At 41.4% G+C, this 22,205-nt stretch overlaps 1 protein-coding gene across 1 annotated transcript in view; it reads left to right on the top strand.

Annotated features, from left to right (window-relative positions):
- Window positions 1–22,205, top strand: part of LOC143808062 (putative cation-transporting ATPase 13A5) — a 318,077-nt gene that overhangs the window by 285,500 nt on the left and 10,372 nt on the right. Inside the window, exons 30-31 of the mRNA XM_077290322.1 lie at window positions 15,205–15,293; window positions 16,969–17,049. Of these exons, the coding sequence (XP_077146437.1) occupies window positions 15,205–15,293; window positions 16,969–17,049 (170 nt within the window). The remainder of the gene's footprint in view (window positions 1–15,204; window positions 15,294–16,968; window positions 17,050–22,205) is intronic.

Genomic DNA, 22,205 nt, shown 5'->3' with positions numbered 1-22,205 from the left:
GAACTCTGCAAGAATTACACAACTTATATCATATTATATAGAAACTAATGCTAAGCTCACCCTTCTATCAACTGACGCTGAAAAAGTGTTTGATAGAATAAGTTGGCGGTTTATGGCTGCTACTTTATCGAAATTTAATTTCCCTCCTGTCCTAATAGATGTTATAATGGCTCTTTATTCCTTTCCTACGGCAAGGGTGAGGGTGAATGTGACTTACTCTAGCTCGTTAGATATACATAACGGCACTAGACAAGGCTGCCCCCTCTACCTTTCGCTCTTTATTCTACTTATGGAAACTCTTATCCAAAGAATCAGGCAGGATCAAGTCAATTATGGGCTAAGAGTTGAACATCTAGAGATCAAGATGGCAGCATTTGCTGACGATCTTTTGCTACGGGTATCTAATGTTTCCCAGATTAATGGAAGTCTTTACACAATTTGGTGAAATATCTCTAACTTTAAGATAAATTTAGACAAGTCTGAAGCAATAAATATCTCTGTGCCCCAAAGTGATATCTCCAAGCTTAAATAAATGACTCCCTTTAATGGCCTATTGGACAAATCAAATATTTAGGAGTATACACCACTGATAACCCCAATACGTTATTTCACAAAAAATTTCCCCATCTTGTCAAGACTTTCAAAACTTTACTAAAAAATTATGACTTACCAAGTATTTCATGGATAGAAAGAGTAAATATAGTCAAATTATACATACTAGCAAAATGTATTTATGTAATGAACATGATTCCAATAAGCCTCCCAATCTCCTTTTTTCTTTCTTGTAAACAAATATTTTCAAAATACAAAAGGAAATATAAAAAGCTAGACTTGTTCACAAAATACTCTCCCTCACCCCAAAATTTGGTGGCCTGGGATTTCCGGATCTTATGAATTACTATAAGGCAATACATATGGCTAAATGACTGAAATTAGAACACCTTTATAGGACTGGTGAAAGTAATAATTTGGAACTAGTCCTACTAGGTAAAGATGCTAGCAGATATCAATGGTCTTACAATGTTCCACCTAATTCTACCATCTTGGAAGAAACACTACTTACTACCCTAAAAATTGGAAGGGACATAATCAGGAAATTATCATCGCCTCCTTGTTTCCCTGAGATGGCCCCCATAAGTTTGATACCTTATCTATCAAATCCTAGTTATGTAGATGTATATGACCTCTGGTCTTCTCTCCCAAACCTGCCTATTTCTCTTTTAAAAGCCAACAAAATACTGTGTATTAATCTCTGGCCAAGAGAAGCCAGAAAACATCCTACAAATCTTTTGTAATACCAACATATCAAATATATTTTAGACCAGTTCCGTTTACTAGAGAAAACCTCAAGAGATTGGACATGGCTAGATTTTTTAGCAAAACTTCAATATCCTATCCCTAAAATTATTTCTAGACTATATAATAACATTTCCTCTCCAACCACATAATTTAAACCTCTATTTTTAATCTCCTGGGAAAAGGAACTTAATATTGAGCTGTCTAGTAAAGATATTCAAAATATCCTTAACAATTCACATGGTTTCTCAAGATGTACAGTATATTTTTACAGGAAAATGCCTACAAAATAGTTTCCCAATGGTACAGAACTCTGAAGTTCCCATGCCACCTAGGATTGGTGGAATCTAATAAATGTTGGAGATGCAAGACTCATGTAGGAAACCTAGTTGAAATATTTTGGTCTTGCCCTGATCTGACCAAATTTTGGAGAGATGTCAACAGGGTGCTGAAATCAATGAGCATCTTGACTTCGGATCTGACAGCCTTGTAAGTGTTTTTGTCATACTGTTCAGCAAATTATAAAACAAGAAAACATGGCCTTTTACCATTATTAGTGGGAGCGGCTAAACACCTGTTAGCAGTTCACCTCCGTGTTTCTCTTGATAATTTGATATCGTGAAAACCACAAAAAGAGGAAAAATCCTCCAATATTCAAGAAAACAAACCAAAAAAAGGCAGAAATGCTTACCTGTCTAACTGGGCCTCAATACAATTGCACTGACAGGGTGCAGCGGACCCAAGTAAAATGGCAACTGCACAGGTGCAATACCAAATGAAACAAACAGCCAGCTTTCAATCAGGGATTGGCCATGTGGCACACCAATGTAAAAAAATATACTCTGTATGTGGCGTGTTCACACAAGGAATGCAGAGCATCTGGTTCTCAGCCTGTTAATGATGCCACAGTGTACAGAACCATTTGGGCCCAACTGCCAACTGACAGGGTGCAAAATTTTACTTGGGTCCGCTGCACCCTGTCAGTGCAATTGTATTGAGGCCCATTTAGACAGGTAAGCATCTCTGCCTGTTTTTGGTTTGTTTTCTTGAATATTGGAGGATTTTTCCTCTTTTTGTTGTTTTCATGTTAGAGTAGCACTGGCAAACGTAAGGACCTTGATGTAGGTTGCCATATTGCCAGCTTACATATTATGGCCCGAATATCAACCAATACTTTACATATACTGATATGTTTTTTTGCACATTGTATTTTTTACGGGGTGCAGTTGGGCCCAAATGCTTTAGTACACTGTGGCCTCTGTTCACACAGGATGCATTATAGTTAGCACTGGGCAGCCCACCATAGGGCATCATTAATAGGCTGGAGCCAGATGCTCTGCATTCCTTGTGTGAACACGCCACATACAGAGTATTTATCTTGGTGCATTGGTGTACCACATGGCCAATCCCTGATTGAAGGCTGGCTGTTTCATTTGGTATTGCACCTGTGCAGTTGCCATTTTACTTGGGTCCGCTGCACCCTGTCTGTGCAATTGTATTGAGGCTCATTTAGACAGGTAAGCATCTCTGCCTGCTTTTGGTTTGTTTTCACTTGATATTGTGCCTGGTGTAGTGCTGACACCACCGTGACCACTTCATTTCACAATTTTTTTATATAATTTCTATTATAGAGTATAAAATGTAATCCCCAAACTAGTTATGATGCATTGAGTCTTTAAATTAGAGAGTCTCAATTGATTTAGTATCACCTGATTTTGCTATTGGTTGTTGATACAGTTTTGTTTTTATGGTAATTTTGGATTATTTTCCTCAGGAAGTTACATTGTATTTCAATGCAATGTAAGTACACTGATAATGTATTCTTTATGTATTTTGAATGTATACAAAAATTTTCAAATACAGAATTGTTAAAAAAAAAAGATTGCTCAATAACATTTAGACAAGCCTGTGAAATACAGGGAGAATATAGTCTGGTCAAATGGTAACAAAACTGCACTCTTTGGATGCCATAATACATACCTTTGTAGGTCAAAAAACAATGCATGCCACCCCAAATACACCATACCAACAGTGAAGTATGGAGGTGGGAACATCATGACATATGCTTCTTTTAGCATACGGCACTAGCCAGCTTCATATAATTGAAAGAACGATAAATGAACAAATGTATCTAGACTTTCCTGAAAAAAATATGCTACCATCTACCAGGATGATAAGATGAAACAAAGATAGACATTTCATCAATACAATAAACACAAACACACAGCCAGTGGAAATCTCAATTGGCTTAAGAGAAAGAAAATATAGCTGCTAGAATGAACCAGTGAATCACCTGACCTGTATCTAATAGAACATTTATGGAAGGAACTAATGCTCAGAGATAATTAAAAAGCCTAAAGAACCTTCAGGATTTGCAGAGTGTCTGTGTGGAATAATGGGCCAAAAATCACACCTGATCAATGCATGTGACTACTTTCTCCATACAGGAGGTGGCTTTCACCAATAAAGGCTTTTGTATGAAGTCTTAATTGAATTTCTACAAGCGTGGTCAATACTTTTTCCCTAAGTTACTTCTCAGTATTGCACATAGCATAATTTATGGACATCTATGGTTTGATTTCTTTGCTCCTGTGGATTTGATGGGTTGCTACTGACAACTGGTGAGAATTTCTTCGTGACGGGTTTAATACATATTTCACCCGTTGTATGTAGATAGACAGATATATCAATTGAAATTTTTGCCCATTCTTCTTTGCAAACTAGCTCTAGCTAAGCACTTACCCACATGAATGGGACCTGTTAGAAGGGGGCATATCCTGCAAAACAGTGAGAGCGTTCCAATTAGTTACTGACAAACCATTTGGCTTTCTGCATTAATAGCTAATAAGTTATTTATTAATATTATCTGTGATTTTTGGTCTGTGCTACTGGTCCATGAGGAAAGGTATGCAATTTCAACAAGCAATAACAATACCAGGTTGACCGAGTTAGTTGGCTTGTGCTTTACATGTTTTTAAGCTATTTCTTCAGCCCTAGAGGGCCTTTTTGTTATTGGTCTCATATATTTTAATTGGTTTATTAAAAGTAAATTTTTTAATCGGTTTCATAGATTGACCCAGGTCAATTAGGCTGTGACTTATACCTAGAGCAGTGGCATTCTGTCACATACCCTTGCTATTGAGTGATTTTTATTACTTACTGCAAACTCAAATGTGCAATATTGAAGAAAAAAAGATGCGGCACTCACCAGTTTGAATTAATGTGAAAAAGTCATTTATTCCATTCCCTGGGAATAGGGCTAAAACATGATGTGCAGATTACAGAGGCATGTTGGGAGAGGAAGAGTGGACGATGGCTGTTTCGCATAACTAAGCTTCAACAGGTCTGGGTACATATACATATTGTATATATGCATGTACATACATATACAGGGTGGTCCAAAAGTAGGTAGACAGTATGTGTAATAGGGTTATGAAGGGGGAGATTTATCAAACATGGTGTAAAGTGAAACTGACTCAGTTGCCCTTAGCAACAAATCAGATTCCACTTTTCATTCTTCACAGACTCTTTGGAAAATGAAAGGTGGAAACTGATTGGTTGCTAAGGGCAACTGAGTCAGTTTCACAGATCCAGTTCTCACAGATAAATCTCCCCCAAATCTGTTTTCTTTTCAGATAATTCAGATAACCCATAATGGCAAATAATTTAAATACAGATCAAAGAAAATGGGTTTAAAAGAGTATTGGAAATCTCAAAATGCTGAAACAGTTAGAGCAAATTGGGTTGAAACATTTGGTACTCAAGCCCCAAAGAGACAAACCAGTATATGATCATAATAGATAAGAATTTTCAAACTATTTGGAAAATCTATTTGACATTGCACATGCCTATGAACTTCAATTATAGTAGACGAGTTCAAATGAATGGGTCTGTGCATATGTCAGTGTGTTTACACTGACCATGTGTCCGTGGGTAAAACACGCTGACATGTCCGGTTTTTGCCATCAGCACGGACAGCAAAATGTCCCGCACACGTGCACAGGGAGAACACACATTGATTTTCTCCATGTGACACACATCGGCAGGTTGTGGCTTTTGGGACTGTTACCCCCATCATCCGACACCTGCTGCTGCTAATGACTGCAACAGTAGTCAGAACAATAATCAGCATTCATAACATTAAATTGTGGCCAAGAGTGAAGAAATATAACTCTCCCAACATCAACACCCAAAATCATTGGGTTAATAGGACAACTCCAAAAGACAAAAAAAAAAAAAAAAAAAAAGGAGTAGAAAAGTCCCACAGAACATGGTAACAACTAAAAAGACTTTTATTGAAACAAATTCATATGTAAATATATCAATCAATAAAACACTAATATTGCACATACAGAGAGGAAATATGGAGGAGACATGAAGATAAGCTGGGTTGACAAGGGAAAGCTTTTGAGAAAGCTGGACCGTGAAACGCGTGTCAAGGGGTTGCTATGCGAGTTGGGGGAGCCATCGGTTGACTTATGGGTAAGCATGAATGAATGGCTACATGAGTAGGAGTTAATATGGGGTACTGCTTTTTGGCACCTGTATGTTTTTAGCTTTCCTAAGTCATTGGGCACTATGGATTAATAACTGTCATTCTTATTCAGCTTCCTTAGGATGTATTTAGCTTTCCCTTCTCAACCCAGCTTACCTTCAGGTCTCCTCTATATTTCATCTCTGTATGTGAAATATTAGTGTTTTATTGATTGATATATTTACATGTGGTTTTGTTTCAATAAAGGTCTTTTTAGTTGTAACAGTGACAATAGGTGCGGATGATCGAGGTGTTCCTCAGTCGCTGGCTGCGATCGTTCAGAAATAAATGAATGAAAAACCCGATGTGGGTTCTCTCCTATTTTATTGAACCAACCAGACAAAACTCACAGCTGGGGGCTGCAACCTCCAGCTGTCAACTTCTGCAAGGATGGTTATCAAAAATAGAGGGGTTCCCACGCTGTTTTTTAAATTATTTAAATAAATAATAAAAAACAGCGTGGGGCCCCATTTACCAGCTCACAGCAGGGGGCTGGTCTTCTCAGACTGGTAAGGGGCTATTGATATATACAGTATATATAGGAAAGATTTTGTTACTCTGAAATTAGTAGTAACTATAGATTGGTGTCAGATAAGTATAAAAGATTCTGTTTTCAGTCTTCAAGCTACCATTGAGGCACTTGGACATAATCTAGAAGATTCTCGTAAACAAATCATCCATTCAAGGAAAACAGACAGAAAAATGAAAGGAATGTACAGAAGCAATAAATATAGATTTTTAAAATGAGGTTCCAAAAGTTGTTATTGTTCACTGGGATGGTAATTAGTTATCAGCTTTAGATATCTGACATTTTAAAGAAGATCGTCTTCCTATAGTAATTTAATTTGGAAATAAAGAGCAACTTATTGGGGTGCCAAAATTGGACTATTCTAGTGGCAAAAATCAGGTACAGCTGTTTAGAATGCGATCACCTATTCAACAAGGATTTTCTCCTTTTCGCCTGCCTGCATCACATCTATGAGCTTATGTTGAAACTTTGTTGAAAGTTAAAATTCACCGAGTTACGACAGGCATAGATATTCTAATTTTCAAAAAGTTCAAAGAAAATTGGAAAAAACATTGATGACAATAATCAGATTCAGTTAGGGAGACCTTGGTGGCCATTCAACTGACCCACGATGACCAATCCACTTTCCTGGAAACTGTTCATGTAGGAATGCTCAGACCTGACACCCAAGATGGTGCACCACCACATTATGGGTGTCACGTCAGAGCATTCCCGCATGAACAGTTTCCTGAAAAGTGGACTGGTCATCGTGGGCTAGTTGAATGGCCACCAAGGTCTCCCAATCTGACCCCCTTAGTCTTTTATCTTTGGGTCATCTGAAGGGGATTGTCTATGCTGTGAAGAGATGTGCAGCATCTGAAACAACGGATGCTGGAAGCCTGTGCTAGCATTTCTTCTGCGGTGCTCCTATCAGTGTGTCAAGAGTGGGAGAAGAGGATTTCATTGACAATCCAACACAATGGGCAGCATTTTATACACATTTTATAAGTGTCATAAACTTGTAAATAACTCATGAAAGAATAAAGTTATGTTAAAACCAAGCACTCCATTGTTTTTCCTTGTGAAATTCTCAATATATTTGATGTCACATGACCCTCTTCCCATTGAAAAAAATAAAGTTGGATCCAAAATGGCTGACTTCAAAATGGCCGCCATGGTCACCACCCATCTTGAAAAGTTTTCCCCCTCCTATATACTAATGTGTCACAAACAGGAAGTTAATATCACCAACCATCCCCATTTTATTTAGGTGTATTCATAAAACTCTTTTCAAAGCTGCAAAGAAACCACGGAAGCGCACCTAAACTATTAAAAAATTGACACAATGGTAGAGTTCAATTGAGCTAAACTAAAAGAAAATATAGCAAGAGACGCCTATGACGAGTTAATAGAAATCTCTATCATATTCTTAGGTGGAGATGTTGAGCAACATGACCTGAAAATCAGACCTCCAGTTGCCAAGCACCAAGCTCATTGAGCACTTTACTCTCTGAAGATATCGCTACTCAGCTCTTCGTTAGCAATAACCCAGAGAGACAAGGCAGCACTGATAGTCATGACCCTCTTTATTGTCACATGCTATTTTAAGCCATAGCTTCAATACATTTCTGCAGCAAAAGCACTTACCAAGATTTGTGTTATCTAAAGTCGGTGAAGGTTTATAAAAATGTGGAGGAAAACATCTCGAAAGAAGTTATACAAAAGTTTTTCCAGCATCTATGGTATTTAACGGACGAAGTAGCTGTCTTGTCGTTGTTTGACGATAAATTTGACTAAGAATCAAAAGCAAGAATAGAGACACAATTAAACAACTAAAATCTATCGGCCCCTGGGAAAAGATACACGCTACTGAAGAAAGAACTTTGTGGTTCATTGTATGGTAACTTTATTGATAAATTTCTTTATTCCTTTACCATTTTCATGCTCACCATTCTTTCTTTTATATCAGAGAAAAAACATTGATGAATTTGTTCTCTTGTCTCAAGGTTAATGATAGTTTTCTCCAAGAGGATCCTTCTTCATGGGAGACTAATGCCTCATTTTTGCAAGCCAATAATAGTGTATTGTCCCTTAAAGCAGTGAATAATACAGCTGAAACGTAATCCATATCTAGGGGAATTTACAGTTTACAACTGGGAGCGCTGCTAATGGGACCGCTCCTGCTGTAAATTTCTGGTGAATGAATGAAATGCTGGGAGCGGAGCTTCGGAGAATAGCGGTGGCGTCACCAAAGCTGCACTCTCTGGAGGCCTGAACTAAAATAAACTCTTCAGCTTGGGAAAATGCCAGCTGATTTTCCCACGCTGAAGAGTTCATTTTAGTTCAGGCCGCCAGGGAGCATAGCTTCGGTAACATCACTGCTAGTCACCGAAGCTCTGCTGCATGTGTTTCATTCATTCCCCAGTGGTTTACACCCGGGACCGGTCGCATTAGCATTGCTCCCAGTTGTAAATTGTAAATTCCCCTAGATATGGATTACTGCATGGGACTGACTGTACGCCAGACAGCTATGGTATATTATTGGTTTATTTTTTTGACATTTTTTCCTAAACTCCTCATTCTAGGAATTTAGGACCTGAGAATGACGTCACGGCTTGTGATTGGTCACGTGGTGGTCACATGAGCGGCACGCGACCAATCAGAAGCCGTGACGTCATGGAAGGCCCTAAACGCGCTCATTTTAAGCAAAGAAGGCTGCCGGTTACCAGCGGTGATGTCCAGGGGCCTCCGGAGAGGTGAGTATATCAATATTTTTTATTTTAATTCTTTATTTTACACATTAATATGGATCCCAGGGCCTGAAGGAGAGTTTCCTCTCCTTCAGACCCTGGGAACCATCAGGATACCTTCCGATACTTGTATTGGTATTGGGTATCGGTATCGGCGATATCCGATACTTTTCGGGTATCGGCCGATACTATCCGATACCGATACTTTCAAGTATCGGACGGTATCGCTCAACACTACTCATTACCAAACTTGCCAACTCTACAGGGCAAGTGGGAAGACAGGGCAAAGCTCCAGAATTGGCACATCTAATACATGCACTTTTTCTGGGCAGCTGCAGGCTGCTTTTTAAAGACTGGGGAGCCCATTTCCATGGCCTCTTACCAGCCTGAGAATAGCAGCCCGCATCTGTGAGTTTTGCCGGGTTGGTTGTAAAATACAGGAGGGACCCCAGGTTAGATTTTTCTTTCATTCATTCTCCTCTGCTCATGCTGCTGCCTGCCAAGCAGGGGAAAATGGATGACATCCGGCTTCAGAACCACAAGCAGGTGAACAGCACTTACTGTAGCGCTGGTTCCCTGCAGCTGTCCGTGTGGTCCTGATGCGGCTGACGGGCGGCACATGGTTGCCACACGTGTATCACACAGACACACGGATATGGATATCTCCGGTACTGTGTTTACCGGTACCGGAAATTTCAGGACGTGTGAATCCGGCCTTAGTGTGTGACAGCAGCCAAACATTAAAACCCACTATAACGCCTCTTTCACACGTCCTGATATTTCTGGTATTGGAGATGTCAGTGACCGTGTGTGTAATACTTTCAGCACACCTGTGGCATACATGTTCCACATCAGTACCACAAACATGGGTGCCAGTGAAGAAGCATTACAGTAAGCACGGCTCTCATCATTCTCCCCTGCTCAGCCAGCAATCAGCACAAGCAGAGGAGAATCATTCAGCACCCAGTGCTGGGGAACAGAGTTTACTGTAATGCTTCTTCCCCGGGTGCTGATACGTGTCACATGCATGACATCCATGTGTGTCATGCATATGCATGTGTGCTGGATGTTTTGTGGCCCGTGCTGACATTAAAAAATGGACATTTCAGCAAGTTTTGCCCTTGGACACACGGTCCATGGAAACACACTGACGTGCACAGAACTATTCACATGAATAAGCAAATAGCGCTCCGTTCCTCCTGAGGCTCTCCGCATGGCTGCCCAATGGTATAAAATTCTGTGACACACCCATGGTGTCAAAATTATCACTGCACCCCTATATGTATTCATTGAGAGGTGTAATTCGTAAAATGGGGTCACTTATAGGGGCTTCTGCTGCTTTGGAACCTCATGGGCTCTCCCAGTGGGTCATGGCACCTGCAAACTATAACAGTAATATCTGGCACTCCTTCCCTTCTGAGCTCTGCCATGTGCCCAAACAGTTGCTTACCCCAACATATGGTATCAGCATACTCAGGACAAACTGCACAATAACATTTGAGGTCCAATTTCTCTTTTTACCCATGAGAAAATATGATTTTTGATTTTCACGCCCGGTGTTATAAACTTTAGTTAAACACCTGGGGGTTCAAATTTCTCACCACACATCTAGATAAGTTTCTTGGTGAGTATAGTTTCCAAAATGGGGTCATATGTGGGGGGTTTCCACTATTTAGGCATATCAGGGACTCTTGAAACGTGACATGATGCCCGCAGACCATTCCATAAAAGTCTGCATTTCGAAACGTCAGTACTTCCCTTCCGAGCCCCGACATGTGCCCAAACAGTGGTTTACCCCCACATATAGGGTATCAGCATACGTAGGACAAATTGGACAACAACTTTTGGGGTCCAATTTCTCTGATACCCTTGGGAAAATAAAATATTGGGGACTTAAAATTATGTTTGTGGAAAAAATATGATTTTTTTATTTTCACACCCGGGCGTTATAAACTTTAGTGAAACACTTGGGGGTTCAAATCTCTCTCCACACATCTAGATAAGTTCCTTCAGGGGTCTAGTTTCACTTGGGGGGTGTTTCCACTGTTTAGGCACATCAGGGGCTTTCGAAACGTGACATGACACCTGCAGAAAATTCCATCGTCTGCATTCCAAAACATCACTACTTCCCTTCCGAGCTCCGATGTGTGCCCATACAGTAGTTTTCTCCCACATAGTGGGTATCAGCATACTTAGGACAAATTGCACAATAACTTTTGAGGTCCTGTTATCCTTGGGAAAATAAAAATTGGGGGTGAAAAGATCATTTTTGTGGAAAAAATATGATTTTTTAATTTTATGCCTCTACGTTATAAACCTCTGTGCTGGCCTTGGGGGTTCAAAGTTCTCATCACACATCTAGATAAGTTCCTTTGGGGATCTAGTTTCTAAAATGGGGTCACTTGAGGGGTTTCCACTGATTAGGCACATCAGGGGCTCTCCAAACGTGACATGGTGTCCGATCTCAATTCCAGCCAATTTTGCATTGAAAAAGTCAAATGACGCTCCTTCCCTTCCAAGCTCTGCCATGCGCCCAAACAGAGGTTCCCCCCACATATGGGATATCAACATACTCAGACAAATTTCACAGTGTCTTTTGGGGTCCAATTTCTCCTGCTACCCTTGAGAAAAAAAATTGGATCTCAAGTTATATTGTTTGTGAAAAAAAGTTAAATATTCATTTTTTTTAAGCATTCCAAAAATTCCTGTGAAGCACCTGAAGGGTTAACAAACATGTTGAATGTGGTTTTGAGTACCTTGAGAGGTGCAGTATTTAGAATGGTGTCACTTTGGGGTATTTTCTATCATATAGACCCCTCAAAGTGACTTCAAATGTGATGTGGTCCCTAAAAAATAATGATGTTGTAAAAATGATAAACCGCTGTTTAACTTTTAACCCTTATAACTTCCTAAAAGAGAAATATTTTGGTTCCAGAATTGCGCTGATTTAAAGTAGACATGTGGGAAGTGTTACTTTATGAAGTATTTTGTGTGACATATCTCTGTGATTTAAGGGCATGAAAATTCAAAGTTGGAAAATTTTCAAAATGTTCACCAAATTTCCGTTTTTTTCCACAAATAAACGCTAGTCATATCAAAGAAATTTTATCTCTATGATAAATTAAAATATGTCAAGAGAAAACGGTGTCAGAAACACTGGGATCCATGGAAGCATTCCAGTGTAATTACCTCCTAATGGGACAGTGGTCAGAATTGTTAAAATTAGCCCGGTCATTAACGTGCAAACCACCCTCGGAGGTAAAGGGGTTAAAGGATTTAGTAGACTGATTTCAAGATGTTACACACCAAAACAAGTTATCTGTACTTCCACATTAATAAATAAATTGTTGCTCTATTTCATCCATGTACTGAACTTCTTTGGCAGTTCTACAAGGGAAAGTTCTACAGTGATTCATGGAACACTGTATTTATTGTATCTAGCTTTGATATACATCCCAAAGTGGTTAATTCAGCCACATCAGTGCCTCAGTAAGCATCCATTAACCTTTAAAGTTTGATATGAGATGAACATACTAAATTAAGTGTCCCTGCATGATGTGAAATTAGTGAGAAAAGACTGCCATCTCCTGGATGGATGAAAAAGGCAGAAGCAACTTGCACTAGAAGAGTTGCAAGAGAGCTAGCTTTTGTGTGGGACGTGGTCAGGTGCCTTGCATGATAGAGATCCTGGGTATAAAAGCCCTGCAAACCAAACCATAGGGAGTTTTGGTACCAAGGAGAGGTGCAGATGTGCACAGGGGGAGATCCTGTAGCCAGAGTAACAAGCTGAAGCAGGAAGCATTTGCCTGCAGAGTGCTAGCTGCTTGCAGAAAGGACACAGGCAATACCAGATAAGATCCAGACCCCGACTATACCAGTCAAGACCTGAGGAACTGATCTACACCAGTCAAGATACCGAGCCCTGATGACACCAGTTGACATCTGGAGCCCAGCCCTCTCTGCCCCAGGCCTTGGAAATGCCTGCTGACAGTCCAGAACCAAAGATCTGTGCAGAGACGTCAACCAGAGGATTGTGCCTGTGGTTATAGGGGGACAACATGAGTGAGTGAGACACCCCAGGAGTCCGGTTGTCACAGTGGTATTGCCTTCCTCACGGGGAGGGTGATGCCATGACTGGAAGCGAGAAGGATCCCTTTAACAGGTAACACGTACCTACCACACTGTTCTGACTCCAGGCCAGAAGGGGGAGCTCTAGACCCAGTTTGAGAATAGCTTCTTTATATATTCTGGCTGTGGTCAGTCTGTAGGAGACAGTGAGTGGAGAAGGAGCACAGGTGTAGAGAGAAACTGGAGGGGAGCTGTGACTGGGCTCTCTCCAGATTCAAGTGCAAGAAACCGGAGGCCAGAAGTCTGAGGTTGTGGGGGGAACTGTATGCCCCACAGCAGAAACCAGCAGGCAAAAGATATTCCAAGTCTCCTGGCCACAATTACACCCGAAGGCACAGCAGCAGATTAGTGCCTGGAGTCACCACCAGAAGGGACACCTATAAAAAGGCTCAAGTTGCCTTCCATGTGGGTAGTGTCCACCTAGAGGATAGATTGAGAGAGGACCTTGTGTGAAGCCTCAGGCAGCAAGGGGCTTAGAATACAGTGCAGAAAAGAAGGCTTCCAACCCCACCAGGCTAGGGTGATTCCGAATCGCTTCCAGGCTGCTCGGATTCAAAATATCACCTCTAACCTGTACCTGAATTTCACCAGTAAAATGTAATGAGACTGCAACCCTGTGTCTTTTAATACTTTCCGGCACTTCACCATCTATCATCCTTACCAGCTGCAGCGGGAGCCCCAGGAACTAAGCTCCTGTGGGGAGCTATACCACCTCTGCTGCAAAACCATCATCCCCAGTGGACCCCTTTAAGCAGTGTCGGCCATCCCTGGCAGAGTACCACAGGTGACGTCAAGAACATTACTCCATAAACTTTATTCCCTAACTTCATATTTTATTGGATGCCCAGGGCCACTGACCGGGTCATTACTGCCATGACACAACCCTTTAAGATCCAGCCCAGTACTGAGTACACCATGGTCCTCGTGAGTGCTCCTTGAGCAGAGCTGTCACTTCCAGGCATAACATATGGTACAAGGATCGGCTTGGGTCAGAAGAATATGTGGGGTGGGGGCCGATTGGTGCACAGGAGGCTCCCTGATAGACTTTGTCAGGAGGACTTGCAGCCTAGCGGGAAAACCCAGTAACCCCCACTATGGCCATTATTGCAGAAAGAGATAATGTGGTAACTCCCAGAAATGGGTATATTACCCTTGTGTAAAGAGCATTAGTGTAATTCTTGGAATAATTTTCCCGCTATTCTAATTGTATTGTTGCATTGTTTATTGCTGTTTGCACTGTTTCATATCATCAACTGTCTCCTAACTACTGTAAATTCCCTCTGTGTTTGACAGTTAATTGACTGCTCCTGCCTTGTGCTTCCTGTGCATTGCATTCGGTCTCCTGCTTTACATTTTTATGGTTTGAATCTTTAAAAGTGATTAGTACCATCTAAAGAAAACTTTTGTCTTAAACCACCAAAATTTTTTCTCCAGAATTCTGGTATAAAACGTTTTTAAAAGTGATAACATTTTAGTGCAATGTGATGTTGCACACAAATGTTGCAACTTTTGAAGTTTTCACACAAATTTTTTTTCCTACCTCTGACAATGTAGGATGAGCTGAGGTGTGACGGGGTGTGGCGATCCTTCCTCATCAAATTCATGATGTTCACTGCACAACAAATCCTACTTCAGCTGGCATTGGAGTAAGATTTGCGGTGAGGTGCTCATCTCACCTGCTTCAATAAGAGGCATGCAACTCTTAATGAATCAGGAGCCTCACTCTTCACCCTGCTTCTTCATCAAGACCAGCATTAAAGTCTTGGTACTATTGTATTCTATTTTATCCCTGTTTACCATCCCCTCTGCATAGGAACATCAAGCCCATATAGACTGTATGTTAAACATTTAAACTTGGAACTAAAATCATTTGTTGTACATAGAGGAAAGACAAGCCCATGGCTTTTGTTAATATTTATTAGGTATTATTTGCAAGACACACTTTCCACAATGTTATACACATGTTAATAGCTCTAATTTTTTTTCAGATGTGCTGTCAGTTATGATTATAATCCAAATTGTGGTTTATCTGTTTTTCATCTTTGCTGATATTGAGATATTATACACTGCTATGGAGGTAAAGTATTTTCGATAATATATATGATCAAAGCTCAAATCTTATTTAATTTTGCAAGTGTCTATTTTCTGTGTGTGATAAGACTTCACATAATCCTTTAATTTTCTTGTATCTTTTATATCAAGCATTACAACTCAATATTACTGCTCTTACTAACGATGAAGATAGACAACTACATATTAATGTCTGATCATGGATTTTACTTTTTAAAGTTTACTAACTAAGCAACTAATTCAATATATAAGGCCATTGGCTTCATTATTTTTCATTAAAATATGAAAAAAATAGCAAATAAATATTATGCAGAAAAAGTTTTGCTCATACCTTCATCATTGTTGCTAGCTGTAACAGAAACCGTAGACTAGTCCAGGATCAGTTATAGGAGAGATAGACCTGCTGACCACTGATCCATTGACTATGAAGGACAGTCTCATGACATCTTGATGTCTATTAGTTTGGTTGACTGAGATTATTGCTTCATGCGGAATAATGGAGCATCAAAAGTTAAAATATTTTAAAAACTACTGCTCACCATACCGCTCCTCTCCTCTCTCTCACCCCCACTCCTCATTATCGTCGTCGCATCTTCTTATCCCTTTCGCAAACGCCCATCCCCGAGCCAACTAGGCTGGTAATTCCAGCTCTGATGGGCACGGGAAGTTCACGTCGCATATCATAACAACAGGACCTTACATGAGCTTGTGCGAGCCATCCCAGGGTTTGTCAATGAAGGGGCAGGAGAGGAGAGTTTTAGGATTTCTCTTTAATTTTTACATCTTATTCTTATTACCTTCTAGGGTTTGGAGATAACATAAAACATAATGAAGGACATTAAATTCACAATGAATAAATTCTCTGAAAATCGAATTTCATGAGAAAATCCGTGTGGACAGGAGAATAAAAAATTTTCCTGATCCACTCATCGTTAGTCAAAGAAAATGGTAACAGAGTTTCCAAAAGTGAACTCAGACTAAACAAGATAAATATGATGGCTTTTTTAACTTGCTGTTGTAAAAAACTGTGTCTATAAGAAAATCCTTATTTCATTAAAAATCTATGTCACTATGTCACTAAGGCAGGGACCCTTATTTCAGTGGTGTGCCACTTGTTGGGCTTCTTGCTGTAGTTTTGATAAAACATAATTTTCTACTGCTCTACCCCTCACCATTGACTGGCATATTTCTTCCTATGTACAGTGTGCAGAGAAATCTGTCAGTAAATAGTGAAGGCAGGATTATAAAAAGCACTTTGTTGAGATAACTAGCAGATCTGCAACAGATAAAACAATGATTTTTATGACAACTGTAGCAAGGATCCTCCTAAGTGACACCCCTTTGGAATCTGAGTTTCTGTCACTATTTTATGCTACCTACAGATTGGGAACCATAAATCTGATGGCAGGCTCACTTTTAAAGCCCATTGCATGCATATCTATTTCATATTCACATAAGCCATCTGTTGAAATAAAACAAATTCAAATATGATGCATTTTTATTTTTGCTGGAATCTATGTCAATATGGTTAACTATGACATTTGTTAAAATTATATTAATTTTCTGATTTTTACCTTATCTTAAATAATAACAATCAAAACAGTTTGATTCCTTATATATTTTAAGTATTATTGTTTGTATAAATCATTGCTCACTCATGTCTCTTTTTATTCATTATTCAGCTGGTGTGTACTCCATATTACTGGAGAGTGTACATCTTGATCATGGTGCTTGTTCTCTTCATTGTGTCATACATTGCGGAGGTAAATGTTCCAGGAGCATTTTGCTCATCAACTACTTACTATGAAAACTTTTAGCAAACCAAATAATGCACTTCTTGCCATATTTTCAAAATATACAGAAAGGGAAAACAGGCATTGAGATGCTTATGTTAAAACCGTTATCGATTTTAAAGGGAATCTTTCAGCAGGTCTTCGCTATGTAATCTGACAGTACCATGAGGTAGGAGCTGAGACCGTGATTACTGCAACCTTGGTTTACTGGATACAGCAGTTATGATAGATTTACAGTTTTTCTCTACTGCAGTTCTAGCAAAGGTTAGTTGTTGATCTCTGTATAACTCTGGCCACAGCAAACTTTTCTGTGTACCTCAATGCTGGTGGTGTGGTTGTACTAGGATGCACGAGGACAGTTGTCCTGTAATCTCCTGCTAATAAAATACTGATTGTATTGAAAAGGCAAAACACAGTCTAGTAAGTGACACATCACTGTAATCAAGGCCTCTACACCTTCATTATGCTAGATCAGTGCTGACCAAATTGTAGACTGCGATATACTGAGAGACCACACATTGTGGAATGGTAGATCTTGTAAGCCTCCTTACTGCTAACTTGTAAAGCTCAGTTTCCTCCTCACAGGTTTCTTATTTTAGTGTCTCCACCATCATCTAATGCTCATTGGAGGTAGTGTAGACACTTGTGAGTCTTGACCTGAGTACAATTGTGTACAGATGTAGATGTAGCTCTCCAAGACACTCTGCCACCAACTCTGTGACAAGAAATGGAAAGAAACAGTGGATGAAATCAGTATTGAACAAGTCACCAATTTTTTAAATATATATAGTTCTAAAAGTGCTAGTGACATGACATTCCCATGAGATGTGGATTGGATGGGTAACAACTAGGGTTGAGCGACTTTAACATTTTTAGGATCGAGACGGGTTTTGCAAAACCCGACTTTGTCAAAAGTCGAGTCGAGTCAAATCGTCCGATTATTGCGCAAAGTCGGGGATCGACTGAAACACGAAACCTGATGTAACTTAATGGTGAAGCAAAGTCTCTCTCTCTCTCTCGCTCTCCCCTCCGTCATCCCTGCAAAGATTGTGTTGGACTGTGGAAATCGCTACATCCCAATCGGTAATATGGCGGTTTTACCCCCTGTGATGCCGCAAAAAGCAAGCCGGAGCCTATGTCATCACGCTGCCCACACTCCTTCATTGGCTGAAAAATGGCGGGGAAAGCGTCATATGAAACGCGACTTTGGCGCGAAGATCGCCGACCGCATGGCCGATCCCACAGTGGGATCAGGTCGGGTTTCATGAAACCCGACTTTGCTGAAAGTTGGCAATTTTTATCCGTTTCGCTCAACCCTAGTAACAACCCATCCAATCCACACAGGCAAAAAAAATCAAACCACAGATGTAGATAAATTAAGTTATATGTAATAATGAGAAATTACACAGGAAAAAAGTATTGAGCACATGAAGAAACAGAGGTGCAAAAAAACATGAAAAATCATGGCACTAGCTGAAGTCTATCGGTAATTAGAAAGCAATCTTGCAACTTAGTGAAAAATAACATCAGCTGATTAAACTAATACCCTATAAAAAATGTTTCTCATTACCAACTACCACACAAACAACATCTCAGATGGGTAAGTCCAGTTAGCTATCTCAAGACGTTTGTTACACCCGGTCCAGGTCCTGTACCTTCATGGGGTCCCCGTCAGGACTCCAACTCTGTGCCGGCCCCATGCCGTCCTGCTGCAGCATCTGATTCCCCTCTTCCCCCTGCTTCCTGGCAGGCAGCCAGCAGGTTCTCAGGTAGAGTACTGCTGACCAATGGCATGTTTGTAATTACTATTTCTAGCCCCTCTGCCATAGGAGGATGCTGGAGCAATAAGTATCCTGTTGCTAGTTTCCAGTTTTGGCTAGTGTGTGCTTTAGCTTCGGAAGTTATTTGCCAGTTCTCCGCTTACACTTTGTCTCTGCAGACTAACAGCTACCAATTACCCGGCTATCCTGGACGACAACTGTTGTGTCTAGGGTTGAGCGAAACGGGTCGGCAATTTTCAGAAGTCGCCGACTTTTGGCAAAGTCGGGTTTCATGAAACCCGACCCGACCCCTGTGTGGGGTCGGCCATGAAGTCGGCGATCTTCTGAATCTGGAATCGGAATTCCGATACCGATTTCCGATATGTTTAAGATATCGGGAATTGGTATCGGAATTCAGATTTAAGTGTAAAATAAAGAATTAAAATAAAAAATATCGCCATACTTACCCTCTGACGGGCCCTGGTACTAACCGGGAACCTTCCTTCCTTAGAATCAGCCTTCCAGGGCCTTGCGGTGACGTCGCGGTGACGTCGCGGCTTGTGATTGGTCGCACGGCCCCCATGTGACCGCTCGCGCGACCAATCACAAGCCGCGACGTCACCGTGACGTCACCGAAGGCCCTGGAAGGGCTGATTCTTAGGAAGGAAGGCTGCACAACATGTCTACTCGCATGGATTCCCTGATTTCCTCAACTATACTCATCTCTGCTACCGGCATCCAGGTATCTAGTTGCACAGCAAGTAAAGGTCCTCACCTGGTGGCCCCCACCTGTTTCCATGGTGACCCCGTTCAGTGTCGGGGGTTCATTAACCAGTGCACACTGTACTTTGAACTCCTGGGGCATATGTTTGCTTCTGATCGGGCCAAGGTGTCATTATGTCTCACCTTGCTGGAGAGGCCCTCGCCTGGCTGAATCCGCTGTGGGAGATTGATTTGCTCCCCAGAACATCTCCTCGAGGGCGAATCTATCCTCTTTCTCAAGCAGAGACCCAGTCCATGTCTGATTACATCCAGGAGAACCTGGCCAGAGGACTTATTCAGAAGTCATCTTCGCCGGCAGGGGCTGGATTCTTCATGAAGAAAAAAGACAGATCTCTATGGCCCTGTATCGATTACAGGGGGCTAAACCAGATCACGGTAAAGAACAGGTACCCGTTACCTCTTATTTAAGGGCTGTTTGATCATCTCAGAGGAGCCAAGATATTTACTAAACTGGATCTCAGAGGGGCCTACAACCTGATTCGTATACGTAAAGGAGATGAGTGGAAAACAGCTTTTAACACCTGGGATGAACACTATGAATACCTGGTAATGCCGTCCAGCCTAAGTAATGAACCCGCAGTTTTCCAGGAATTCGTAAATGGCATTTTTAGAGATCTGCTCTATTCTTGTGTTGTTGTATACCTGGATGATATCCTGATTTTCTCTGCAGACTTAGCCTCACACCGGAGGCAAATACGTCAGGTCTTACAAAGACTCAGGGAGAATAGACTTTATGCCGAATTTGAAAAGTGCCTCTTTGAACAATCCTCTCTGCCTTTCCTCGGTTATATAGTCTCATCCACGGGGTTAAATATGGATCCGAAGAAGGTGTCTGCCATCCTTAAGTGGCCTCGTTCATCCAGGCAGAAAGCCATACAATGGTTCCTGGGGTTTGCCAACTACTACCGTCTATTCATTCCACACTTTTCCACCCGAGTGGCACCCATCTTGGCTGTGACCCAGAAAGGCTAAAACACCAAGGATTGGACTCCCGAGGCAGAAGAAGCTTTTGTTTCTCTAAAAGAGGCCTTCTATTCTGCACCTGTTCTCCATCGACCGGACTCAGATAAGCAATTCTTGCTTGAGGTTGATGCTTCCTCCATAGGTTCTGGAGTGGTTCTCACCCAGAAGTCGTCTACTGGTCGTATGGTCACCTGTGTTTTTTTCTCACAGGTTTTTGCACTTCTGAAAGGAACTATTCTGTGGGAGATCAAGAATTGTTGGCGATCAAGTTGGCTCTGCTAGAGTGGAGACATCTCCTAGAGGGAGCAGTCCATCAGGTTATCATCTTCAATGATCATAAAAACCTTGCTTATCTCCAATCTGCTCAGAGGCTGAATCCCCATCAAGCCCTGTGGGCCTTGTTTCATGCCAAATTAAATTTTGTCCTTCATTTTCATCCAGCTGACAAGAATGTTAAAGCATTGCACTCTCTAGAGCATTCCTGCCTCAGTTAATCTTGCTCAGCTTCCCCGGGAAAGACTCTGGTGCCCACATTGGACCAGAGTTGTGTCCTCCATTGGGGGTCACTCCTCCAAGTTGGCCGGTCCACCATGGGCAAAAATATCCAGGAATATATCGCAGCCTGCCCATCGTGTGCCTGCAACAAGACTGCTAAACATCTGCCCTCCAGGCAGCTATTACTTCTTTCTGTTCCTTCAGTTCCCTGGCATCACATTGTGATGAACTTTGTTTTGGATCTTCCCATCTCTTCCGGCTGTTCAGTTATCTGGGTAGTGGTGGTTTGCTTCTCGAAGATCACCCACTTCATTCTGTTGCCTGGTCTTCCATCTGCTCCTGAGCTCGCTGACCATTTCATACAGCACATATTCAGTCTTCATGGGTTTCCATTGTATCCAACAGGGGCGTCCAGTTCACCTCCAAGTTCTGGAGAGCAGTTTGTAAATTAGTGAAATTGGAACTGGACTTTTCTTCTGCATACCACCCTCAATCTAATCGGCAAGTAGAGAGGACCAATCAAATTTTGACTGGATTCCTGTGTCACTTCGTCAATGTGCATCATGGTGACTGGGTCAAGTTGCTGCCTTGGGCGTTATTCTCGTATAACAATCAAGTAAGTGAATCCTCAGGAAGATCTCCCTTTCAAATTGTGTTTGGACTCCAACCCGGGATCCCTCTTCCCATCTCTGGGTCTCCAGGCATCCTTGCAGGTGACACCTTTACAGAGGAATTCTCGAAAGTGTGGAGCAACACCAAGGTCACCTTGGGGAAAGCCTCACAACTTATGAAGAGGCATGCGGACAAAAGATGCCTGGATGCTCTAATCTTTCGGCCTGGAGATAAGGTGGGGCTCTCCTCCAGGTACATCCATCTGAATGGGCCCCTGTTATGATCCGGTGACCCTGGAGCCGCATGAGACTATCTCTGGAGTAGGTGGCACCTGTACTGACCGCAATTCTAATACTAACACCGCAACTAGAAGTAGCTGTGGGATGTTCCTAACATGGCCTAGACACCTCGACACAGCCGGAGGACTAAATACCCCTAAAGATGGAAATGGGAAATACTATCTTGCCTCAGAGCAGATCCCCAAAGAATAGGCAGCCCCCCACAAATATTGAC

Source organism: Ranitomeya variabilis, chromosome 2 (genome assembly GCF_051348905.1).
Source record: "Ranitomeya variabilis isolate aRanVar5 chromosome 2, aRanVar5.hap1, whole genome shotgun sequence".
Taxonomy (NCBI): Eukaryota; Metazoa; Chordata; class Amphibia; order Anura; family Dendrobatidae; genus Ranitomeya; species Ranitomeya variabilis.
This window is presented reverse-complemented; position numbering and strand designations above follow the sequence as displayed.